This window comes from Maniola hyperantus, chromosome 1, assembly GCF_902806685.2.
Source record: "Maniola hyperantus chromosome 1, iAphHyp1.2, whole genome shotgun sequence".
NCBI lineage: Eukaryota > Metazoa > Arthropoda > Insecta > Lepidoptera > Nymphalidae > Maniola > Maniola hyperantus.
The window spans coordinates 6,511,287-6,536,584 of NC_048536.1; the positions used below are offsets into that span (position 1 = coordinate 6,511,287).

At 39.0% G+C, this 25,298-nt stretch overlaps 2 protein-coding genes across 2 annotated transcripts in view; both read left to right on the forward strand.

The window, feature by feature from the left end:
• Positions 1-25,298, forward strand: part of Pka-C3 (Protein kinase, cAMP-dependent, catalytic subunit 3) — a 108,588-nt gene that overhangs the window by 49,031 nt on the left and 34,259 nt on the right. The window lies entirely within an intron of this gene.
• On the forward strand, positions 13,080-25,292 carry LOC117985759 (uncharacterized). Its single transcript, XM_034972544.2, has 3 exons — positions 13,080-13,244; positions 24,655-24,783; positions 25,086-25,292. Exons 1-3 carry the CDS (start codon positions 13,215-13,217, stop codon positions 25,236-25,238), a joined length of 312 nt encoding a protein of 103 aa, XP_034828435.1. The 5' UTR covers positions 13,080-13,214; the 3' UTR covers positions 25,239-25,292.

Here is a 25,298-nt window from a genome sequence, read left to right on the forward strand (position 1 = left end):
CTATTCCTAAAACAGCTGATTGAAATCCAAAAGTACAAAAGCTACCCGTCATTATTATGATGATGGTTGAGAAGTTGGAACTTGAAGTTTTAACATGTATGGTTTCTAACAAAAAAGAATGAATGAAATCGGACTACGCGTTAATGAATTACAGCTCAGTATACATTTTAACTTTCAACCCCTCTCCTAAGGGAACCATGCTGAATTTCGGGATAAAAAGTATCCTATATTCTTCCTCATAGTATGACGTCAAATCGTACCAAGTTTCATTGGAATCCATTCAGTAGTTTCAGCGTGATGCGCGGCCGTGATACAGACAGACAGACAGACAGACAAAAATTCCAGTTTTGGGTTCAGTATCGATTATAGAGTGCCCTCGAAAAAAAAATTTCAAAATATCTTCAATGTACAGAATTTCACCTGTTACAGTTTTATTATAAGTAATAAAATAATAATAATAATATTGATTCAGATACAAGTTAGCCCTTGAATGCAATCTCACCTGGTGGTAGGTGACACGGTAGGTGATACAGTCTTGCTTACGACTATTTCGGATCGGAAATTCTTGGATTCAGGTTAAATGCAGTGCAAAAAGAGAGATCATTAGGATTCCGTACCTCAAAAGGAAAAAGGAACCCTTATAGGATCAGTTTGTTGTCTGTCTGTCTGTCCGTCTTACAAATAAAGTACGCAACGCTTCGTACAAATAGTACTTTTTTATTTATTTATTCAGATACAAGTTAGCCCTTGACTGCAATCTCACCTGGTGGTAAGTGACGATACAGTCTTGCTTACGGCTATTTCGGATCGGGAATTCTTGGATTCAGATTAAATGCAGTGCAAAAAGAGAGATCATTAGGATTCCGTACCTCAAAAGGAAAAGGGAACCCTTATAGGATCAGTTTGTTGTCTGTCTGTCTGTCTATCTGTCAGTCTGTCAGTGTGTCTGTCAAGAAACCTGTAGGGTACTTCCCACTGACCTAGAATGATAAAATTTGGCAGGTAGGTAGATCTTATAACACACGTAAGGGGAAAAATCTGAAAACAATGAATTTGTGGTTATATCACAAAAAATAAATAAAAATGTGTTCATTAACGAATAGTTAGTATTTTCAACTTTCAAGTAAGATTAGTAAACCAAGTGTGATATCATATAAAAGGACCTTACTTGTACATCAAAAACCGATTTTATTTATTTTTATCCATACTAATATTATAAATGCGAAAGTGTATCTGTCTATCTGTCCGTCTGTTTGTCTGCTAGCTTTTCACAGCTCATCCATTTAACCAATTTTGATGAAATTTGGTACAAAAATAGCTTGCATCCCGGGGAAGGACATAGGCTACTTTTATGATAAATAAGATTTAGTGGATACCGCTATTTTTCTGGAAATAACGTTAGATGCGAAACTTCAATGGGGCTCTCATATAAATAACTTATCGAACAGACAGTTCTGCTGCATATGCGGTAAAAAAGATTCGCCAGTTGACAGACATAGAAACGGCGAGACTAGTATATTTTAGTTACTTTCACAGCATTATGTCATATGGCATATTATTAGAAAAGAAAAAGAAAGAAAAGAAAAACGTTTATTTTTAAAGCTGTACCACACATTACCAGTTACCAACTGGTTAGGTTATCCCAGCGCCTCTTATACTTGAGTAATAAAGTCAAAAACCTCAAGTAGAAGAAGCGCCGGAATAAAGTATGTCATGTGTGGCACAACCCAAAAAAAAAGGTCCCTACTCAGCATAAATGCATATTGTCTTGCACAAGTACAAAAACATACAGCGCTGGTTTTCAGTAGAAACCCTGATTCAGGTGGCACCACGGAATTATTATGGGGTAATGCTGCTGATATAAATTCTATTTTTGTGCTGCAGAAAAGGGCTGTTCGAGCCATATATAGTATGGGACCACGAGAGTCGCTGCGAACTAAATTTAGAGAAGTTAAAATTATGACAGTGCATAGTCAATATATTTTTGAAAATTTATTGTACGTATATAAAAACATAAATAAATTTAAAAAAAAAGTGACTGTCATAAGTTCAAAGTGACTGTCATAAGTTCAAAGTTTTCATAAAACGTAAACTAATTAAAAAATCCTATTACATTGTAAAGGATTATTTAAATGATAAGCAAGCTTGGGAATGAGTTGCTCGGCTTTGTGATAGTTCTAATAAGTTTAATTTATGATTTTGTAAAGTGGTGATAATAAAAAGAATACCCGGCTGAGTTAGCTGTGGGCTCTTCTCAGTCTTGGGCACGTTTGGAACCCTCGTAGCGTTTGCGAAATAATTATATATCACCACTATATTTTACAAATCCAACAACTGACAATCGAAAAGAGTAATTTATTACCTATTTTGAACAAATCATTTGACTTTGACTTTTGATCCCGGAAAATCAAAGTTCCCACGGGATTTTTAAAAAACCTAAATCCACGCGGACGAAGTTGCGGGCATCATCTAGTGCATACTAAATAGTTTTTGATTTATCATGCAAAATGTCAAAAAATACTATTTACCTATTTATTTATTTTTATTTTTCACTAGCTGCCCCGGCGAACTTCGTACCGCCTAACAGTCGATTCTTTTTCAGGATTTTTTAAAAATTTTCTCTCCGTAAGAACCATATTCGTACTTCAAGGAATATTATAAAAAAAGAATTAGCGAAATCGGTTCAGCTGTTCTCGAGATTTGCGATCAGCAACACATTTAGCGATTCATTTTTATATGTACCGAAATTCTAGTTACATAGTAGTAATACATTAAGTTACATTGTAAATGCTTATCTCTAAACAGAGATTTAGAGATAAACATTTTACTATTGTAGTACGGAAACCTCGGGGCGCGAGTCTGACTCGTACTTGGCCGGTCGGTCTGTCGGTCGGTCGGTCGATTTATTTTAGAATGCATCGTATCGACAGCTGGTGGTAGTAGTTTACATATATCCTACTAATATTATAAACTAGGTGAAGCTATGATAGCCTAGTGGTTAGGACGTCCGCCTTCTAAACGGAGGTCGGGGGGTTCGATCCCGGGCACGCACCTCTAACTTTTCGGAGTTATACGCGTTTTAATTAATTAAATATCACTTGCTTTAACGGTAAAGGAAAACATCGTGAGGAAACCTGCATGCCGAGTTCTCCATAATGTTCTCAAAGGTGTGTGAATTCTACCAATCCGCACATGGCCAGCGTGGTAGACTATGGCCAAAACCCTTCTCACTCTGAGAGGAGACCCCTGCTCTGTAGTGAGCCGGCGATGGGTTGATCATGATGATGATGAGGTGATGCCCGCGACTTCGTACGCGTGGAATTAGATTTTTAAAAATCCCGTGGAAACTCTTTGATTTTCCGGGATAAAAAGTAGCCTATGTCACTCTCCAGGTCAACCATACCCATGCAAAAAATCACTTCGATCCGTTGCTCTGTTGCGACGTGATTGAAAGACAAACCAACGAACCAACAAACAAACACACTTTCACATTTATAATAGGTGTAGTGATGTGTGTGTGTGGATGTTTGGATGTTTGTTACTCAATCACACAAAAACGGCTGAACGGTTTTGGATGAAATTGGGAATGGAGATAGATAAAAGTGTTAATTTAGGGTATACCCTAAATTAACACATAGGCTACTTTTTATCCCGGAAAATCAAAGAGTTCCCACGGGATTTTTAAAAACCTAATTCCACGCGGACGAAGTTGCGGGCATCAACTAGTAATAAATATAATTTGGACTTATCCGAATTCCGAAAGTCAGGGTTGTCAAATCACACTTATATTATAAAGGCGAAATTTTGTATCTGCGTGTGTGTGTGTATAGGTTTGTTACCCTTTCACGCAAAAAGTACAAGACGGATTTGGCTGAAATTTGAAATAGTGATCGCTTTTGAAAGAGTTCTCGCGGGATTAAAAAACCACTATATCCTCGCGGACGAAGTCGCGTGTATCATCTAGTTACAAATATAAGTATGTAGGTCATATTGTGTGCTTAGACAATTTAATTATATACTTGAGTTTTCATGTAACAGAAACAAAAATGGATTGGCGGAAGAGGAAAAAGAAACGGTTTAGACTCGCAAAAGCAAATCCCTTGCAAAGAGGAGATCTATTAAAATTCATCAGAATCTTTCCAAACCATAATATTATCTTGTGATGATAATGCCATTACTTTTTCGGGGTTATTCCTGTGAGTCACACCCGACGTGAGTAACAATGTGACTCGAGGGGAATTTTATTTGACTGAATATGTACTTTTCCGGGATGCTGAATTTGATAATGACATTTATTTTCAAATCCAAAATAGCAGACATGCACTTTTCACAAAAAATAGAAATGGGTGTCGTTTTCAGGGTTTCCAGGATGCTGGTTTTGATAATGACATTAATTTTTTAATCTAAGATGGCGGGCCAGCACTTTTTATAAAAAATAGACGCGAGTGTCGTTTTCAAGGTTCTCCAGGATGGTGAATTTGATGATGACATTTATTTATTTTAATAAATACTTATATATTATACTTCTATTTTAGTGGATCACAGGATTTTCTTTGACAAGGAAACGACAAAGCAAAAAATCGAATTGAATTAGATTATGATGCTATCACACCGTACCATTTAGAGCCAGCTTCTGAAATTGACACTGTGTTTGTAAGTTGATATATTTAGATACTAGCTAATGCCCGCGACTTCGTCCGCGTGGATTTCCAGTTTTCAAAAATCCCGCGGGAACTCTTTGATTTTCCGGGATAAAACAAAAAAAAGGGTAGCCTATGTGTTAATCCAGTTAAAGAATTCTAAATTTCACTCAAATCCGTTCAGGCCTTTTTGCGTGATTGAGTCAACAAACATCCTAAACATCTACACTTCACATTGATAATTCCCACTAGCTGCCCTGGCGAACTTCGTGTCCGCCTACGGCCTAACGATGCAAATTTTTTAAATTTTCTCTCGGTAAGGAACCATCCTCGGTACTTCAAAGGAATACCTAATTAAAAAAAAGAATTAGCGAAATCGGTTCAAGCTGTTCTCGAGATGTGCGATGAAATTTAGTGATTCATTTTTATATTATAGACTAGCTTATGCTCGCGACTTCGTCCGCGTGGGCTACACAAAATTTCGAACCCATATTTCACCCACTCCAGAGTTGGAATTTCAAAAATCCGCTTCTTAGTGGATGCCTAGCGTCATAATAGCTATCGCCATGCCAATTTCAGCACGATCCGTCCAGTATTTTGAGCTGTGCGTTGATAGATCATCAGTCAGTCAGTCAGTCAGTCAGTCAGTCAGTCGCAGTCAGTCAGTCAGTCCAGTCAGTCAGTCACCTTTTTCTTTTAAATATTTAGATTAGGATTAGGATAATATAATTATTATGTTACTAGCTGCCCCGACGAACTTCGCACCGCCTACAGTCGATTCTTTTTCAGGACTTTTTAAAAAAATTCTCTCCATAAGAACCATCCCCGTACTTCAAGGAATATTATCAAAAGAATTAGCGAAATCGGTGCAGCTGTTCTCGAGATTTGCGATCAGCAACACATTCAGCGATTAATTTTTATATGATATAGAGATTTACTATTTGTTGTCAGATTTGTCAATGCTGAATTATGTTGTATTTTAGTGACTCAAGACATTCCTTTTAGAAGAAAACAAGGAAAATAAAATGAATATGCCCAATATACGTACCACTGAAATCCAACATGATGCTGCAACATTCAATTCTGTACTAAATATTGAAAGGTCTACCATACCATACTTGTAAGTTGTTATGCTATGTTTTTTGCATACATTCTATATAGATAATACTCACAATATAATTATGTTGATTGTATGTTTATTAATTCCAGAAATGAAATGGAGAGCTTCAATAGTTCTGCGTCGAATGATACATCTAATGTGACTGTTGAAACAGAAAATGATACATATTGTGTTTATGTATGTAGTGGGCTTTTAGAGGGAAATTGAATTGTACCTACTTCCTACTTATAAAAATAAAATTTTCATTTTTGAGATCAAAGTGGAATTTATTTTGACTTTTGTATACACAAGTAGATAGTATATATAGTTTTTAGTCGCTACTAATAGATAAGTGTAGGCAACAAAAGTTATTTTCACAGACAAACGAATGTGTAATCATGTGTTCCTAATAGGTAATCCGCCAGCACAGAGAATTCAACTCCTAGAGTACGCATATACAAGGTTTTACATGAAAATCGTAAAATGTTGGCGGGGGACAGGGGAGAATGCTTTGTTGTGATTGGTGGACTGACTAATCAAAACAATGTGCGGAATGAGGGTACCGAACGGGCGTGGGCGATGATTCATTTAAAATTCCGTGGGATCACCACGATTTAGCAATGCAATTCCTTAGGTACAGCATCAGGGTCGAGAAGTGGGTCTTCGAGTTCAATGATAAAGTCTTTACTTGGTAGATATAGGTACCTACCTCCAATATCAATTTATAACCGACAGTTTCAAAATCCCATAAGTTTTGGTGGTCATGTCCCCTGCAGCATCAGGATTGAGGAGTTGAAATCCTGTGTGTCCTATATAAAATGACATTTTATATAGGACAATGTTGCAATGTTTCTTTATCAATTAAAAAAAATACGCAAATCGGTTCAGAAATCTCGGAGATTTCTGTGTACATAGGTAGAAAAACACAACTCCTTTTTTAAAAGTCGGTTAAAAAAGTATCCTTTGTTAATCCTCTACTTGTCTGTAAAAGTCCCGTCAAAATAGGTTCTGCCGTTCCGAAGATTAGCCCGTTCAAACAGACAGACAGACAGACAGTTTTTAAAAACGTTTGATTCAGCTGTTATGGTACAGTTCAAATAACAATATTATGAGCTTGCGGTAGTTATTTCGAAATTACAGACAGACACTTCATAGAAGTATGGATTTCTATAATATATACGAGTTGTTTATACACGCTGAGGCAGTAGTTACCTAATAGGTATGTATGTAAGTGAGATTTTATAGTATTCATCAAAAGATAAGTAGGTAATCATTATCATTCAAAAAAAATTTAAAAAATATTTGTTTCAGTAGGTAAAACAATTTCACATAGTGCGTAGTAATTGGGACCATCCCAGTAACTGTTTTAGTATTGCTACGAGTACTCGTGGCAGGCGACCCCGCTCTTCCATAAAATCTTATACAATAATAATTGAAATAAGTAGTTCCTTCATAAATCATATATAAACAAAAATTCATCGGTGACATCTGTCCAACTATCTGTGTGCCATCATCAATATATCCGGACGCTAGTGTGAGCGCATGCACTCGCTACACTGCTCATCACTGAGTCTATTTCTTTCTATCACAATGTTAGGTGAAATAGCATACAGGTTACCCACGTGGGCCGAGCAGTTCGGACGTGCATCCAGCGTCACCTTAATTGAACCAATTGATGAAAGTATTGTATTGAATGAAAAAGATGACCTGGCACTATTACATCATATTAATAAAAAACACGGTTGATAATATTAGGTTATCATTAGATAATAATTTATGTCATACTGAATAGATAATATTACTAAAGTAGCAACGTACAGACGGGAAACAGCTTTATTCCGCATTATGACAAGATACCGAAAGATTAAGTGCTATTCTATAGATTATTATATTTTCTTACCTAAAATCACTATCCATAATCTATATTTTTTATGCAATTACGCCTGAAATGGGCAACAGATTGACGTGGTTTTTAGTATGTATACAGTTACAGGCCTAGAGAGTGGCATAGGCTACTTTCTATCCTATAAAACCTATTGGAGAATCTCATTAACTGAAAAATGCAAAATAAATATTTTTAACAAGATTCTCCATTTTTAGGGTTCCGTACCTCAAAAGAAAACGGAACCCTTATAGGATCACTTTGTTGTCTGTCTGCCTGTCGGTCTGTCAAGAAACCTACAGGGTACTTCCCGTTACCTAGAATCATGAAATTTGGCAGGTAGGTAGATCTTATAGCTGACATTTGGGGAAAATCTGAAAACCGTGAATTTGTGGTTACATCACACAAAAAAAAATTGTGGTCATGAACTAATAATTAGTATTTTCAATTTTCTAAGTAAGATAACTATATCAAGTGGGATACCATATGAAAGGTCTTCACTTGTGCATTCTAAAACAGATTTTTATTTATTATTATGTATCATAGTTTTTGAATAATCCTGCAAAATGTCGGAAAAATACGACCGTAGTACGGAACCCTCATTGCGCGAACCTGACTCGCGCTTGGCCGGTTAATTTTAAAGCAAAGCAAAAGCATAAAATATCGTGCTCTATGAAGCTTTAAACATTTGTAGAACATCAGTGTCATCAACAAAGTTTTGAGCAAAATACCTATACCTACTTACTAGAGTTTGATTGAGAGTAGTTATACTAGAGAAACAACAAAAACAATTGTAATTAACAACTTATTAATGTGCCTACCTACAACCAGCAAATAAATGACTTGTATTTGTATTTTGAATGAGAGAACTCTCGGTTTGATCCTGAATCAACGAATGTTTTGACATCTTCTATCTTCTCTTATAATATAATATAAAAATGAATCGCTAAATGTGTTGCTCATCGCAAATCTCGAGAACAGCTGAACCGATTTCGCTAATTCTTTTTTTAAATTATTCCTTGAAGCACGGAGAGAAAAATTCTAAAAATTTCCTGAAAAATAATCGACTGTTAGGCGGTACGAAGTTCGCCGGGACAGCTAGTCCCGACTAATATAACAGGCGAAAGTTTGTATGTGTGTGTGTGTGTGTGTATGTTTTTTTACTCCTTCACGCAAAAAATACTGGACGGATTTGGCTAAAATTGGAATGGCGATAGATTATACCCTGGATTAACACATAGGCTACTTTTATCCCGGAAAATAAAGAGTTCCCGCGCGATTTTGCGAAGTCGCGGGCATCAGCTAGTTATGTATATAAATAAACTGCTATTTTTAACCTTTTTGGAGAAAACGCTCTTTTAAAATCTGGTTTTATTCTTCCTTGTTTGAGTGGTTTGAACTTTGAACAGACCTTAACTTCTCATTGCGATTAGATGTGGGGTAAAATAAGTACAGTCTATGAACCAAATCGCAAACAAAAACAACTAAATAGTGTAACCCCCCGTTCACACGGCGTCAACTTTTGTCGGATCCTGCAAAACCGGATAGTGTGTTCACACGGCCCGTCCGGCGTCGTTAGCGCCGGTGATCTCCCGCCCACGCCCGCCGCCCCGCCCGCCCGCCCGACTCACTGGTTCTGGGTTTTTTGCGGGATTCTTGATCCGTACGCCTAGTACGAGATTTTATGTCTCACCAACGTTTATAGTATTCGAGTGTAAAAACTCTTCCGCGTTATAGTAAACTAGCTTATGCTCGCGACTTCGTCCGCGTGGACTACAAAATTTCAAACCCCTATTTCACCCCCTTAGGAGTTGAATTTTCAAAAATCCTTTCTTAGCGGATGCCTACGTCATAATAGCTATCTGCATGCCAAATTTCAGCCCGATCCGTCCAGTAGTTTGAGCTGTGCGTTGATAGATCAGTCAGTCATTCAGTCAGTCAGTCAGTCAGTCAGTCACCTTTTCCTTTTATATATATAGACTAGATACTGGAACCCTCGGTGCGCGAGCATGACACGCACTTGGCTGGTTTTTTTAATTTATTCCACTACAAGTTAGCCCTTGACTATGTGATGATGCAGTCTAAAGTGGAAGCGGGATAACTTGGAAGAGGTGTGTTGCCACAAAATCGGATCCTACAAAAACGGCTCGTGCAAAAATCGGATGTGTCAGTGTGAACGCGTCGTTAGTAGGTAGTTGACAAGGCAAGAGTTAATGACCAATGATGTTTTGTTTTGTCTGTCTGGCATGATTCATAGCTGAGTGTAAACATCCCAGCTGTTTACTCCACTATGAATTTTTCAAGGGACAAAAAATTATCTATTTGTAGTAGTGTTTTTTCAAAGTAGGTACCTTATACCTACCTAACAAAATAGATAATATCATCGTCAATTACTTATTATCATAAATTGCGGAACCGGCAGGATAACAATTATTATTGTTGATTAGCTGATGCCCGCGACTTCGTCTGCGTGAAATTCAAAATCAAAATGCATGCAAAATTACGTCAATCCGCACCGTTGCGACGTGATTGAAGGACAAACCAACAAACAAACACAAACTTTCGCATTTATAATAAGGGTACCTACTGATAAAGGTACCTATTGATACGATGGAACCCTTCGCGTGTTAGTCCGAATCGCACTTTACTGATTTTTAGGGTTCCGTACCTCAAAAGGAAAAACGGAACCCTTATAAGATTGTGGCGGTTGCCACAATAGAAACTAGATGGCGCTGTTCAATCGATGACGTAGTCCCGAACAAATGTACCGCCGATAGCAATCGCACTAACGGAGTTTTCTGCAATCTGGACTATATATAGAAGTTTCAAGACATAACCGTCGGCCCAGCTGGCGCTACCGAGCACAACCAACCGCTCGGTGGGAGATCTCCCCTTTGGTACGGTCGAGCCTGCACACCGCTCCCGTACATTGGTGACCCCGACGTGATCAAGAACGGTCGCACACCTCAACAACCGACGAAATCAAGAATGGTCGCACACTACAACAGCCGACGTCATCGAAGATCAACCGCACGCCGCCGCACTCCGCACTGCGCACTCAACGTGATCAAGGGTGATCGCATACACCGCAACACCTTTGGATCACACACCGCAAGCCGACGTCTCCTCCAACTCCAAGTCTACAAGCAGCAACAGCAAGCACATCGAGGCCTGTAAGACGGATGTAGCACAGCTTCGGGGCACAATGGCTCTGCACTCCATCACCAGCTACAAGCGTCCTGGTCCACCGCTTCTCTGGATGGTTAGCAGCCATTGCCCTTCCTTCACACGCCTTCACGCTACAACGCCACCTCTCTTTACTGCTTCACACTACGCGTTCATCTCGGAGGAGAGTGATGTGGCGGTTGCCACAATAGAAACTAGATGGCGCTGTTCAATCGATGACGTAGTCCCGAACAAATGTACCGCCGATAGCAATCGCACTAACGGAGTTTTCTGCAATCTGGACTATATATAGAAGTTTCAAGACATAACCGTCGGCCCAGCTGGCGCTACCGAGCACAACCAACCGCTCGGTGGGAGATCTCCCCTTTGGTACGGTCGAGCCTGCACACCGCTCCCGTACAAGATCACTTTGTTGTCTGTCTGTCTGGCTGTCTGTCTGTCTGTCTGTCTGGCTGTCTGGCTGTCTGGCTGTCTGTCTGTCTGTCTGTCTGTCTGTCTGTCTGTTTGTTGGTCTGTCTGTATGTCTGTCTTTCTGTCTGTCTATCTGTCTGTCTGTCGGTCTGTCAAGAAACTACACCTATTTGGCAGGTAGGTAGGTCTTATAGCAGACATTCGGGGAAAAATCTGAAAACCGTGAATTTGTGGTTACATCACACAAAAAAAGAATTTTGGTCATGAACTAATAATTAGTCCTACCTACATATTTTTAATTTTGGAAGTAAGATAACTATATCAAGTGTGGTATCATATGAAAGGGCTTTCTTTACCTGTGCATTCTAAAACACATTTTTATTTATTTTTATGCATCATAGTTTTTGAATTATCGTGCAAAATGTCGAAAAAATACGACTGTAATACGGAACCCTCGCTGCGCGAGCCTGACTCGCACTTGGCCGGTTTTATTTTATCAATGTAAGACGTTATCGGTACTGATGTTATCATTCAGTGAAAGAATTACCTTGAATATAGCCTTGATTTGATTCGTTGCTAACCATACTAACACACTTATACGGCCGAAATAATTGATATCAATCTATTGGTAATCCATCGATAAATTACTAAGCAACCTTGTTGTTTGTAGAATTGTATGGTCATTTCTAGTGTTCCGTACAACTCTCCACCTCCCATGGCCCCACTAACCTCTCGGTTATATGGGCCGAATCGCGGGAGGGCGCCCGTTCGGTACTTGCTCTTGGCGTTTTCCCGGGGCGCCTTCTTGACTCCCTACAAATTATTTTATGTCTCCTCCTTGTCCCTTATGCTCATACTCTCCCCCCTTGGGGGCTAGACGTCACTAGCACAGCTGAGGTCCCCGCTGCTGCTCCTTCGTGGTGCCGGCCTGGCATCTGAACGCTCCGAGCTGCTTCGCCTCTTATGCCAAAGTAGAGAGACTCTTGTAGAGAGACTTCTACACGCCACGGTCTTGCGCCGCCACCATCTAGCGTAAGAAACAATACCTACGGTTAATCGAAGATTGAAAAGCTTTGAAAGTTTGACACAAGCTTTAAGACAAGTCTCTTAAGCGTTCTCCATACAAAATCAATGAAAATTAATAAAGAAAACTCATTGAAATTTTCTAGACGTTTTAAAAACTATCCGCGTCTAATAAAAAATATTACAATAAAACCTTGAGCTAGCCTTATCTAATCACTATACAAATCATGCCCGCGTGGAATGGTGCCAAGAATACTGGCTGCATTTCAGCGCTGGACAGCCAGGCTGATCGGCTACGCAAAAAAAGAGGCAGCCCTTCTGTCACCAGATGGCGCTATTACTCACGGTGAATTTCTTTTAGCACTAAAATAGATAGGTAGGTACCTATTTAAGCATACGACGATTTTGATTTTATTGTCTTGCGAGGTGCGAAAAGTAGAGTATTGAACTTGGTGGCAATACGGTCAGCGCACTCTGGCTTAGCTTAGACTTAAGACAGAGTTAAAACGAGACAGAGCTATATCTCTCACATAAATCTGTCTCGTTTTAACTCGATCTTAAGTCTGAGCAAAGTTAAAGTGCATTCTATAGATCTCAGCCTTCTTAATCTTGGGCGCCCCTAAACTCCATGCTTCACTCAGGATTCTACATGGAACACGCTCGCTTCGCTCCGGAGTTTTTTAGTATCTTTTACAGATGCAAATCACTCGCGCACCTACCCAGGTTGCGGAGTCATTATTAACGAAGCTAGACGCTCTAAAAATTATCTAAGTCACAACATCAACACGCGGGACCTATGTGTTTCGAAGATAATAGGGGCGGACACTCATAATGCCCGGCGCGTCTCTTATCCCAACATATTTATTTAAACCTTGTAGCCATACGGACTGGCACGAAGTAAAACGATATATTGGTATAATTATTTATTATTTTTATCTAGTTTTCTGTTTATACGGAAGTGGTATTTTTGAAAATGACAATGGCTGGCGTTAGTTTTTCAATGGTAAGTTTTTTAATTATTACCTAGATTTTTGTAGTTTTGATTTCAAGTAATTAAATATCACCGGAAAATATCGTGAGGAAACCTGCACGCCTGAGAGTTCTCCATAATGTTCTCAAAGGTGTGTGAAGACTGCCAATTCGTTCTTGTCGAGTGTGGTAGACTATGGCCAAAACGGAGAGGAGACCCTTGCTCTATAGTGAAGTGAGCCGGCGATGAGTTGATCATTACCTAGATTTTTACAAAAAGAGTTTATTTATTTATGTGTTTTTTTTGTTTCTTTGTATCTTTTTCACACCATTTGAAAGAGGCACAAAAATAATGCATTTCAGTCCAATTAATTATAATTAATTTTATCTAAATTCCTTCCTTACGTTTAGAAAATTCTAGACTCATCTTAAAAAGTTCTATACTCTGCCAGACACCCTAAAGTTTAACAATTTGTTAAAGTTTAAGGGTGTCTGGCAGGGGGCTGCCACGATCTGGCGTGGTTTCTAATAAGTATCTACTAATCCGAAGAAAATATAAAAAATTAGACTTCATGCTTTGATGTAAGATTTTTTACACATTTATTACCTACTAGCTTATGCTCGCGACTTCGTCCGCGTGGACTACACAAATTTCAACCCTCTATTTCAGCCCCTTAGGGGTTGAATTTTTAAAAATCCTCTCGTAGCGGATGCCTACGTCATAATGGCTGTCTGCATGCCAAATTTCAGCCAGATCCGTTCCGTTTGAGCTGTGCGTTGATAGATCAGAAAGTCAGTCAGTCAGTTAGTCATTCAGTCAGTCACCTTTTCTTTTTATATTTAGATTATCTCAGAAAGCCACTATGATCCATATTTCATAGTCGTTCCTCCCTGTGTTGGGGACAATACGCAGAGAAACTTTAAGCTTTTATAAAATAACGAAGGTCTGGCACGCGCTGGCGTCCATATCAAAGCACAGATCAAACTACTGGACAGATCGGGCTGTTTGGCATGCAGATAGCCATTATGACATACATATTATCTGCTATGGAAAGACTTTTAAACATTCAACCCCTAAGGGGGTAAAATAGGGGTTTGAAATTTGTGTAGTCCAGGTGGCCGAAATCGCAGGCATAAGCTAGTATTACTATAAGTAACCACATTTTTTTGAGTTCTTGACCAATTAATTTGGCATTGTTCTTTAATCAGTAGGTAGGTACCCTTATTATAAATGCGAAAGTGTGTTTGTTTGTTGGTTTGTCATTCAATCACGTCGCAACGGTGCAACGGGTTGGCGTGATTTTTGCAACGGTATAGACAAAGACCTGGAGAGTGACATAGGCTACTTTTTATCCCAGAAAATCAAAGAGTTCCCATGGGATTTTTAAAAAACCTAATTCCACGCGCATGAAGTCACGCTAGTTATTAATAAAATTCCGATTTTTTTTGCACTTAATTAATTATAAGAGCTTCGTAATTAAGTCGAAATAATAAAAAAACAGGATAAAAACTAATTGGATAACCTTTCGTACCTCGGTGTCAAATTGAATTAAGCCGGCCGCATACTATCGGCAATAATGTTCCTAACGCACTTCGGTACAGACAGAAAGTTTTCTATCCATCGATGTTGTTCTTATACAGCTAACTAACTAGCTGATGCCCGCGACTTCGTCCGCGTGGATTTACATTTTTCAAAATCCCGCGGGAACGATTTGATTTTCCGGGATAAAAAGTAGCCTATGTCCTTCCCCGGGATGCAAGCTATCTCTGTACCGAATTTCGTCAAAATCGGTTGAACGGATGGGCCGTGAAAGGCTAGCAGACAGACAGACAGACAGACACACTTTCGCATTTATAATATTAGTATGGATTATCATATCGTATCTTCATATCTATTATATTTTTCATGAGTGTTTCTATCTTCGTCCTGTACCTATTCTACTCCCTTTACAACCTCTCGCACTGCCAAGGGTCACTGGTAGAGATCTCTCATAGAAATAAGTGCTTCTCTGCCCACTTTTGCTCTCTTTTTCTCTTAACTGTAAATGTTAATAAAAAATTTGTGAGTTTGTTGTAGGCTCTTCTCAGACATGGGCGCGTTTGGAACCCTCTTAGCTTTAGTTTTAATTTTGCGTAATAATTATCACCACTATATCTTACAAGTCCAACATGTGACCATCAAAAATAGTAATTTATTACCTACTAGCTTATGCTCGCGACTTTGTCCGCGTGGACTACTCAAATTTCAAACCCCTATTTTACTCCCTTAGCGGTTGAATTTTCAAAAATCCTTTCTTATCGGATGCCTACGTCATAATAGCTACCAGTATGCCAAATTTCAGCCCGATCCGTCCAGTTGTTTGAGCTGTGCGCTGATAGATCAGTCAGTCAGTCACCTTTTCCTTTTATATATTTAGACTAGCTTATGCTCGCGACTTCGTCCGCGTGGACTACACAAATTTCAAACCCCTATTTCACCCCCTTAGGGGTTGAGTTTTCAAAAATCCTTTCTTAGCGGATGCCTACGTCATAATAGCTATCTGTGTGCCAAATTTACCCCGATCCATCCAGTAGTTTGAGCTGTGCGTTGATAGATCAGTCAGTCAGTCAGTCACCTTTTCCTTTTATATATTAAGATTTTGAATAAATCATTTGACTTTGACTTGATTTTGACTTTGAAATGTTTCTAACATAATACGCGACAGGTCGAGATGGCAATCGGGGTATGAGGTGGGGGGGACGCCTCGCATATCTACACGTCAACCGCGCTATCTCCCACCGAGTTGGCGCGGGGGCTGTGCGGGTGTGCGGGGCGTCTCCATCCCGATTGCCATCTCGACCTGTCGCGTACTGTACCTACCTACGTTTTAATATTATGCGGCCGGCCTTAAAGTCCTCATTATAATTTTTTATCACGTGCGATTGTTTACAATATTAATTAATATCACTTGCTGTAACAATGAGGGAAAACATCGTGGGGAAACCTGCATGCCTGAGAGTGCTCTGTAGTGAACCGGTGATAGGTTGATCATGATGATGATGATGATAGCTAACACGCTGGGATCTGAGGTGTTTTTCTCTATGTAACACGCAGGGATGCGACTGTTCTAGCTCGCACGCTCTTCAACTTGGGTTGATGACCGTGCGTGCGCGAAATTTAAACAATAATTATCAAACTTTGGAAGATTTTGCTTCGTGAATATTTACATGTTACCTACTTATTATAAGTACGATAGCAATTGAAAAAACTTAATTTATTGTGATTTTTCACATCAAGCCTACCACTCGTCACGGGTCTTCTCTCAGAATGACAAAGGTAAGGGGCATAGTCTGCCACGCTGGCCCAGTGTGTATTTTTACGTGATATCTATGAAATAGTCCATCTTTTATGCTGATACGAGGAAAGCAACACGCGCCGATATGCTTCGTAGCAAACATTAAATTAACTTGCAATTAATTAGATACCTTTAACCTTAGTTAAAACCAATTATATTAATAATTTATCGATTAATTAACATCATAATATCTATCTATCTAGTTTTATTGATTAAGTACAAAATACGCCTTACATACCAAATAGCTTAGTCACAAGACAGCTAGGTCTTATGTAAAGACTAGCTTAGGCCAGGGACTACATCCGCGTGGACAACACGGATTTCAAACCCCATTTTACCCCATTAGGGGTTGAATTTTCAAAAATCCTTTTTTAGCCGATGCTTACGTCATAATAGTTATCTGCACAGCAAATTTCAGCCCGATCCGTCCAGTAGTTTGAGCTGTACGTTGATAGATCAGTCAGTCAACTTTTCCTTTTATATATTTAGACTAGCTAGACTACTCAAATTTCGAACCCCTATTTCACCCCTTAAGGGTTGAATTTTCAAAACTCCTTTCTTAGCGGATGCCTACGCCCTGCGTCATAATGGCTATTTGCATGCCAAATTTGAGCCCGATCCGTCCAGTAGTTTTAGCTGTGCGTTGATAGATCAGTTACTCAGTCACCTTTTTTCTTTTATAAGTATATTTAGATTTAGATGACATAATTAAGTACAATTAGACTTATTTACTCATCTCAGTGTAAACAGCTAATTGAAGCATAGATCTCACTCAAACGCTTAAGATCAATGCTGAAAAACAAATACATATATATACAAAAATAACCTACTTACTAGAAAATGACAGACTAACAGACAAGACAAACATAGGACTACGAGTGATCCTATAAGGTTTCTCTTTATCATACGCCTACGACGTAGCACTCGTAGCAGGCATTGAATTTAAAATCCTTAGTCGAGTTGAGAAGTTACTTTGTTTAAACTTGCATAATCTGAGGTGGAACCTACCGCCGCCCTTTAGATCGCTAAGCCAACTTCACGCAGACGCATTTAAGTTTGAATCGTACTATATGTTTGATGGTTCACCAACTCTTCAATTCCAATTTCAATTTAAATTTTCATTTATTGCATTTCCATAAATAATTACATCATATTAAGTATGTACAAAGTATTATGGATACCCAGTTTGGGTGTCGCAATTTGGTCCTTAGACCTTGGTAGGGAGACCGATATTATTATTTATTTTTATGTTCGTCGTTTAGGAAATCATTTACGGCATAGTAGCCCTTTTCTAATAAAAAGTTTTTTAATATTTTGTTGAATTTATTTTCATTGTTTATGTTACGAATTTTGTCTGGTAAATTATTATATATCTGTATAGACATTACGTAGGGACTCGAGGTATGCAGTACTAATTTTGATATCGGAAGGTTTAATTTATTTGCATGTCTTTCTCTATCCATGACACATGGGACATGAAAAGAGCCTTCCCGCGTGGTGCTTAGATACCGATCACAAGCACCCGGCGACCCTGAAACAGCTACTACATGAACAAAATCAGTAGGCTGACTAATCTTTTCACCACGACCGCTACCTTTAAGACCGAGCTATCGCGGCAAAGTGGCAATGGGCATGATTGTTAACTATGGGCCTCATAAGAAAGCTCAGAGTCACTCAGCGGGCGATGGAGAAAGCTATGTGCGAAGTTTCTCCACGTGATTAAATCAGAAATGAGGAGATCTGTAGGAGAACTAGAGTAACCGACATAGCTCAACGGGTTGCGAAGCTGAAGTGGCAATGGGCAGGGCACATAGTTCGTAAAACCGATAGACGTTCACGTTGAGATCCCAAGGTGCTGGAATGGCGACCTCACGCCGGAAGACGCAGCGTTGGAAGACCCCCCATTAGGTGGACGGTCGACATCAGACGAGTCGCAGAGAGCCGCTGGATCCGCGCGGCGCAGGACCGTGGCGTGTGGCAGTCCCTACAAGAGACCTATGTCCAGAAGTGGACGTCTATTGGTTGATGATGATGATGATGATGATCGCGGTTGCGGCTTTTTGGGCTGCCCATGTTTGAGGTGATCGTCGACTCGAGAAGAAGAAGACCCTACTGGCAAAGCTGTTTCGCCAAGCGTTTTAGCTTTGAGTAGTATAGAAATTGATAAAGGGTAGGTATGGGCCAAACCCCTTCTGTTGAAGGGGTTTGGCCCATACCTACCGCCTACTAACCGGCTAAAGGTACCAACTTTTATCGACAGTTTATCTATTCAATAGCGCTTTTGGTCCGATAACTCGAGACAGTGCGTTTCTGAACAACGCAATGCAAGAAAAACTCCGTTTAAACTTAACTGGCCAATGTGCGCCGCTTATCGATTCCATAAAGTTATTTTACGTTTCATCTGTAAGTAGGTAGTTCATGGTTTGCGTATTTTTAGATTAAAAAGTATTTTAATAGTAAGTTGTTCGTTAATTTGCAAAAACAGTGTTTAGCCACTTATTTAGCATAGAAAAAATACTATTATTAATAAAACTAGTGTTGATAGCGAAATAAAATAATAATATGCATTTCAAACTCGTTTCCTGTAACAGACGCATCTAGTGACAGAATAATGAACTGGTTATCGGTTTCTTAGTTTTTGTTGTATTCAGAAACGCATGGAAAGTTAAACGACGTTTAACTTATACATAACTTTATTGAATCAACAGCTAATGAGAACATAACTGACGAGTTCAGAAACCAGGCATGAGACTGCAATCTGCATCATCACTTACCACCAAGCGAGATTGCAGTCAAGGGCTCACTTATACATGCGTTGGCGGTACGGTTGCCGGACAAACTACTCCGGTCATGTTGGAAGACGTGGCCTTTCTTCGCGCTAAAGTCGTTCCGCACGCGGTATGCTGAAAGTGCGCCAACCTTCCGCGCACTTTCCACGCTAAATGAGTTGATTGCTCAGCACCAGAGCCTAGACGTGTTCAATACAAATATAAATAAATTTATTTCATGTGTAGATCACTAAGACTTATAAGAACCTTTGTGTAATTGTTCGAATAGTATAAGTTATTAGTCATAAGTCTAACTTGTAATGCGCTTTGGCACTAGCTGTAAGCATACAAGCATCTATAATAAAATAAAATAAAATAAAAGGAATAAACCTACCTCAAGCTGATGTCGTCAAGATAAGCAAGTACAATAGAACTCGGGACTTTCTTATCAATTGCACAACCAAAACATCATCTCATCAAACGTCAGAACTGACCTAAATTACCATTTTACACCAATGGTACTTGCATTGACAGTTGAAAACAACTTTGCCCTAATTATGTTATACCTAATTCATACCAACCCATCGGTATCTATTATATAATTAATTAGTTATTACTAGCTTATGCCCGCGACAAATTGGTATCCTTTGAATTGGAAGCGAAGACCCGGAAGACCATTAAAAAGATGGGAAGACGACCTCGCGAAAGTTGCGGGGAAGATTTGGAGTACGCTGGCCAGAGATAGGTGTACATGGAGTAAAATGGAGGAGGCTTTTACCGCCACTGGCGGCCCTTACATAGAACTTGAGTAAAAAAAAAAAAAAAAAATGTACAATATAAAACTTTTATTGTAGATATTAGATTATTAAAATTGTTAAGTGTAAATAATAAGTAAGTTGGGAAGAATAAAAATAAGAAGTTTAAACTACAGATAAAAATGTAAAATTAATTAGTAAGGGATAAAAAATAAAGCTTTTTTATTTATTTATTTATTTATTATGCCCGCGACTTCGTCCGCGTGGACTTTACAAATTTCAAACCCCTATTTTACCCCATTAAGTGTTGAATTTTCAAAACGCCTTCCTTAGCCGATGTGTACGTCATAATGTCTGCATGCCAAACTTCAGCCCGATCCGTCCAGTAGACTGAGCTGTTGATAAATCAGTTAGTCAGTCAGTCAGTTTTTATTTTTATTTATTATTTAGATGAAGCGATGACAGCCTAGTGGTTAAAATTTCGGCCTCCTATTCAGGGGGTCACTGGTTTGATTCCAGGCACGCACCTCTAACTTTTCGTACTGTCATAACTTTAAAAAGTTAGAGGAGTTGTGTGCCCAGGATCGAGATCGAACCCCCGACCTCCCGAGTAGGAGGCTGACGTCTTAACCACTAGGCTATCTCTGCCGTTATTGTTTACTCAAATCTGAATACAATGTACTTCATCATTTGACGACCTCCCTGGCGCAGTGGTGAGCGCTGTGGTCTTAATAGTGGGAGGGTCCCGGGTTCGATTCCTGGCAGGGGTTTGGAATTTTATAATTTCTAAATTTCTGGTCTGGTCTGGTGGGAGGCTTCGGCCGTGGCTAGTTACCACCCTACCGGCAAAGCCGTACCGCCAAGCGATTTACCGTTCCGGTACGATGCCGTGTAGAAACCAAAGGGGTATGGGTTTAATAAAAACTGCCATACCCCTTCCAGGTTAGCCCGCTATCATCTTAGACTGCATCATCACTTACCACCAGGTGAGATTGCAGTCAAGGGCTAACTTGTATCTGAATAAAAAAAATAAAAAAAAATCATCATCATGATCAACCCATCGCCGGCTCACTACAGAGCACGGGTCTCCTCTCAGAGTGAGAAGGATTTGGCCATAGTCTACCACGCTGGCCATGTGCGGATTGGTAGACTTCACACACCTTTGAGAACATTATGGAGAACTCTCAGGCATGCAGGTTTCCTTCATCGTTAAAGCAAGTGATATTTAATTAATTAAAACGCACATAGCTCCGAAAAGTTAGAGGTGCGTGCCCGGGATCGAACCCCCGACCTCCGATTAGAAGTCGGACGTCCTAACCACTAGGCTATCACATCTTTCAATGTACTTACGAGAATTTAATTGATGACAACTGAGTATACTGAAATTGGGCTAGTGGTGTTTAGGTTTCTAGTATTTATCTAAGACTACTATTCTAGTACTCCATGTAGTACGCACTACGCACTGTACTTATCATTTGACCTTTGTAGTAGGTACTTGTAGTGAATCCAAGTTGTAAATTACTATACTTTGTTGTAAAACTTTGAATTCATAAGCAGATAAGATATATAATTATATTCACTTAGGTATTTGTTCTAAGTCCCTATGTTTAAAATAAATACTTTTAAAAAATTTTACTTTTAATAAATAAAATAAAAATATTTTTTATTCAATTCAACTTTTACAAGTATTTTTGAATCGTCAGAGGCATCTACCACTGGTTCGGAGTGACTTTCCTACCGAGAAGAACTTGCAAGAAACTCGGCGGTTGCTCTTTTCAAAGATTTGATATACAATATTATGCCATGTATAAGAAAAGTATAAGTAAGTCGTGGCGCCACCGTCGCCAAGTTCACGGTCAGCTCCGTAAATAATCGCGAAAATAAATATAAACAGTGCATTTCCTTCGGATAAAAAGTTATATAAAGTTTCTAAACAGTGTGATTTAGAGGTGGAAGTGTTATCTCAGTACAAATAGTGAAAATAAAGAAATTATTGCAAATAATCAGCTGGAGAGTGATAAAACCTTAAAACGGCATAAATCTACAGTTATTTGTCGAATACAAGTGTTTAAATAGCAGCTAAAAGTCTAACGAATACAACTATTGTGAAGTTTGTGATAACAAACGCGATATAAAAAAATAGGATGACAAAATAGGATCACAATAAAATTATAATTGTCATCATAAAGTAACGGTTGTAGTGTAAAAGTACTGCTACGCCAACTTTTGATATATTTGAACGTCACCTGTCTGTACTAAGTAGTGCCATCTACAACATAGTGACTGCACTAACTAGTAAATCGTGTAGCGTGAGTTTCGTTAACAACGTCGTAATAATTAAGTATACCGCGAGGTGTCGCTAGCTGGATCATAGCTTGTATAAACATGGGTTCGGACTTAGAAAAAATTCTACATGAACTAAGAATTAAAATTAGAAGCGATATGAATATTACTCTTACCAACCAGGAGGAAAGAATCACCTCAAAAATAAATGAGAATATAGACCAAAAATTTATTCTTATTCAGAAAGAAATTGAAACAGTTAAGCAAACAAATGAAAATCATGAGAAGAGGATTGCACTAATGGAAAAACAGATAAGAGCAAGAAATGTTATATTTTTTGGGATAGAAGAGGGAGAAAAATCATATGAAGGCTTGGAATGTAAAGTTTTAAGTACTATCAATAATATGGGGATAAAATATGATAAGAATGACCTAGAAATGGTTAGACGAATGGGAAAACCAACGGAAGGTAAAATAAGGCCTATTAATATCACGTTTACAACGTATGGAAAGAAAATAGCTATTCTTAAAAATAAAAGTAAGCTCAAAAACACCAACATTTACGTAAAAGAGGATTTCCCGCCCCATGTTTTAGAAGTAAGAAAGTCTTTGCAAGAACAGGTGCAGAAGGAGAGGAGTGAAGGGAAGATGGCATACCTAAAATACGACAAAATAATAATAGCAGGGGGCGGCAGCAGCAGCAAAAAAGTAGAGGGCTCTAGGAAAAATCAACAGTCTAAAAAGAGAGAGCTTGAAAGTTCGCCGCCCCAGCCAGACGGAAACCCCTCTACCAGCTCTGAATCAACAACTAAGCACAGGACAGCAAAAAAAAATAAAACAACATTGGGAGGACAGAGCTGCTTAACAAACTTTGTTCAAAGAAGGGAAGGTATCTCTCAAACACCCTCGATCGCTTCAAATGACCTGAATGAATAGCAATCAGCGAAACCCTCACACGCAAGCCACGACTTTAACAACCTACAAACAACTACAAACGCACTAAACTATCTTAATAACCACTGTAAACTCCCACGACGGCTGGTCACCGAGGGAGTTAGCGACTACCACCCCCCTGAACTTCAGAATATACGTAACAAAAACAAAGGAAATTTACTCAAACATTTTAACCTGGAAGATAAAGGGGGAGGCCTTTGCTCGCGTTTGGGATGACCTCTGAAAAATTAGATTATTTTAGATTATTTTAGATTAGATAATTAGAGTTAGATATACCTAATAAGCAATAATATATATATATAAAAAACCAGAAAAAAAGAAGTATATAAGGAAAAAAAAAAAGATGTTTATTAAAAAAACATATATATATATTAAAGAAAAACAAAAAAATTTAGAGGTAGGCTTATAAAAAAAAAAAAAAAAAAAAAAAAAAAAAAAAAAAAAAAAAAAAAAAAAAAAAAAAAAAAAAAAAGTATTTACAGGTCAAATCCACGCTCTTTTATCATTCAGATAATCTTCAATTGTGTAATACGCTTTTTTCAGGAGCATATTTTTAATAGATTTTTTTAACTTGTGTAAAGGCAAGTCCAAAATAGTTTGCGGGATTTTGTTATAAAACTTACAGCCCTTTCACACGGCGTCCAGTTTTTTGCAGGATCCCGTTTTCTGCAGGATCCCGTTTGATGGTGAATGTGTTTATATACTAGCAAACATCCCGCATGCGGGATGCTCGTGTGAACGCTGCAGAAAACAGGATCCTGCAAAAAACTGCCGTGTGAAAGGGGCGTTACTTATCTTCCTACCATATTTTTTTTGTAATCGAATTTGTATATCAAGCAGCGTTACTTAACGCTCAGTAATTGGATGGATGACCGACTCTCTTATTTAGAGTTCTATAATATAAATAGTACGCGACAGGTCGAGAAGGCAATCAAGCTAAGTGGCGGGGGTACGCCTCGCACACCCGCACCCGCACCCGCGCTCGTCCGCACCGGGTTAGCGTGGGGGCTGTGCGGGTGTGCGGAACGTTCCCTCCTCGATTGCCATCTCGACCTGACGCGGACAATGCCTCAAGGTTGCCTTTTGGGTTAGGATTTTTTCTTCTACCAACATCAATTTGTTTAAATAAGAATAGTAGCCACGTTAATTGCTGACTAATTTCCCCTCCAATTAAGCGTAAAGTTTGTGCTAGGAGTAGGTACGACAATAGTGCAACGAGTGGGATTTGAACCGGTGACTTTTCGATTCTCAGTCCGCTCCTTTACCGTTGAGCTATCGAGGCTCTGAATAATGATAGTCTTAATATGATGCGATTTTTTATACTAACTTACTGTTTCTTTTGTCAACAGAAATACGCCCTAGCATCCATTCTGGCGATGCTGTGTATAGCAGCTCTGATACAGGAGTCGAACGCCCGACCCCCCTGGCTGTCGCCTGGCAGTGGTATCTTCACTGAGTCAGCGGAGTGCCATACTGATGTAAGTCAATCTTTACCCCAACACTTTCTGCGTAGTAACTAATCCCCATTGCTGTCAGTCGTGATCCCTTCCATTGATCATAGTTGGGTTATTCCCGTTAAGTCACAGCCCCGTGAGTAACACTGTGACTCCACGGGATTTTTTTTAGAATTTTTGTCCCGTTGAGTAACACTGTGACTCAATGGGAATTTTATGAAATTGTTTTCCCGTTGAGTCCCACATACATATTGCGTGTGTAACAGTCGATCACTTTAGAACTTTATTAAAACTAGGTACTTATTTAATTTTTAATTTTTTTACAGGATGAACTTCTCGACCTCTGCCAAAGATGTGCCAAGCTCACGAAATCTAGATTGGCATATCCAGCCTGCTGTTCCACAGACTTGCAAGCTAGAAAGTGGTGTTCAGACTATGTCTACTTTGGTAGGGGGGCGTATGACTTCTATCTTATTTGAGGCTCGAAAAAGGGGGGACTTTAACTTGGAACCTCAAGTGGTAGCTATTAATTTGCAATA

Bases quoted from the DNA above. Each gene is read 5' to 3' on its own strand.
- LOC117985759 (XM_034972544.2), top strand. From the start codon at position 13,215: ATGACAATGGCTGGCGTTAGTTTTTCAATG. The intron at 13,245-24,654 runs GTAAGTTTTTTA...TTTTGTCAACAG, and splicing joins CTGGCGTTAGTTTTTCAATG to AAATACGCCCTAGCATCCAT. The intron at 24,784-25,085 runs GTAAGTCAATCT...ATTTTTTTACAG, and splicing joins CAGCGGAGTGCCATACTGAT to GATGAACTTCTCGACCTCTG.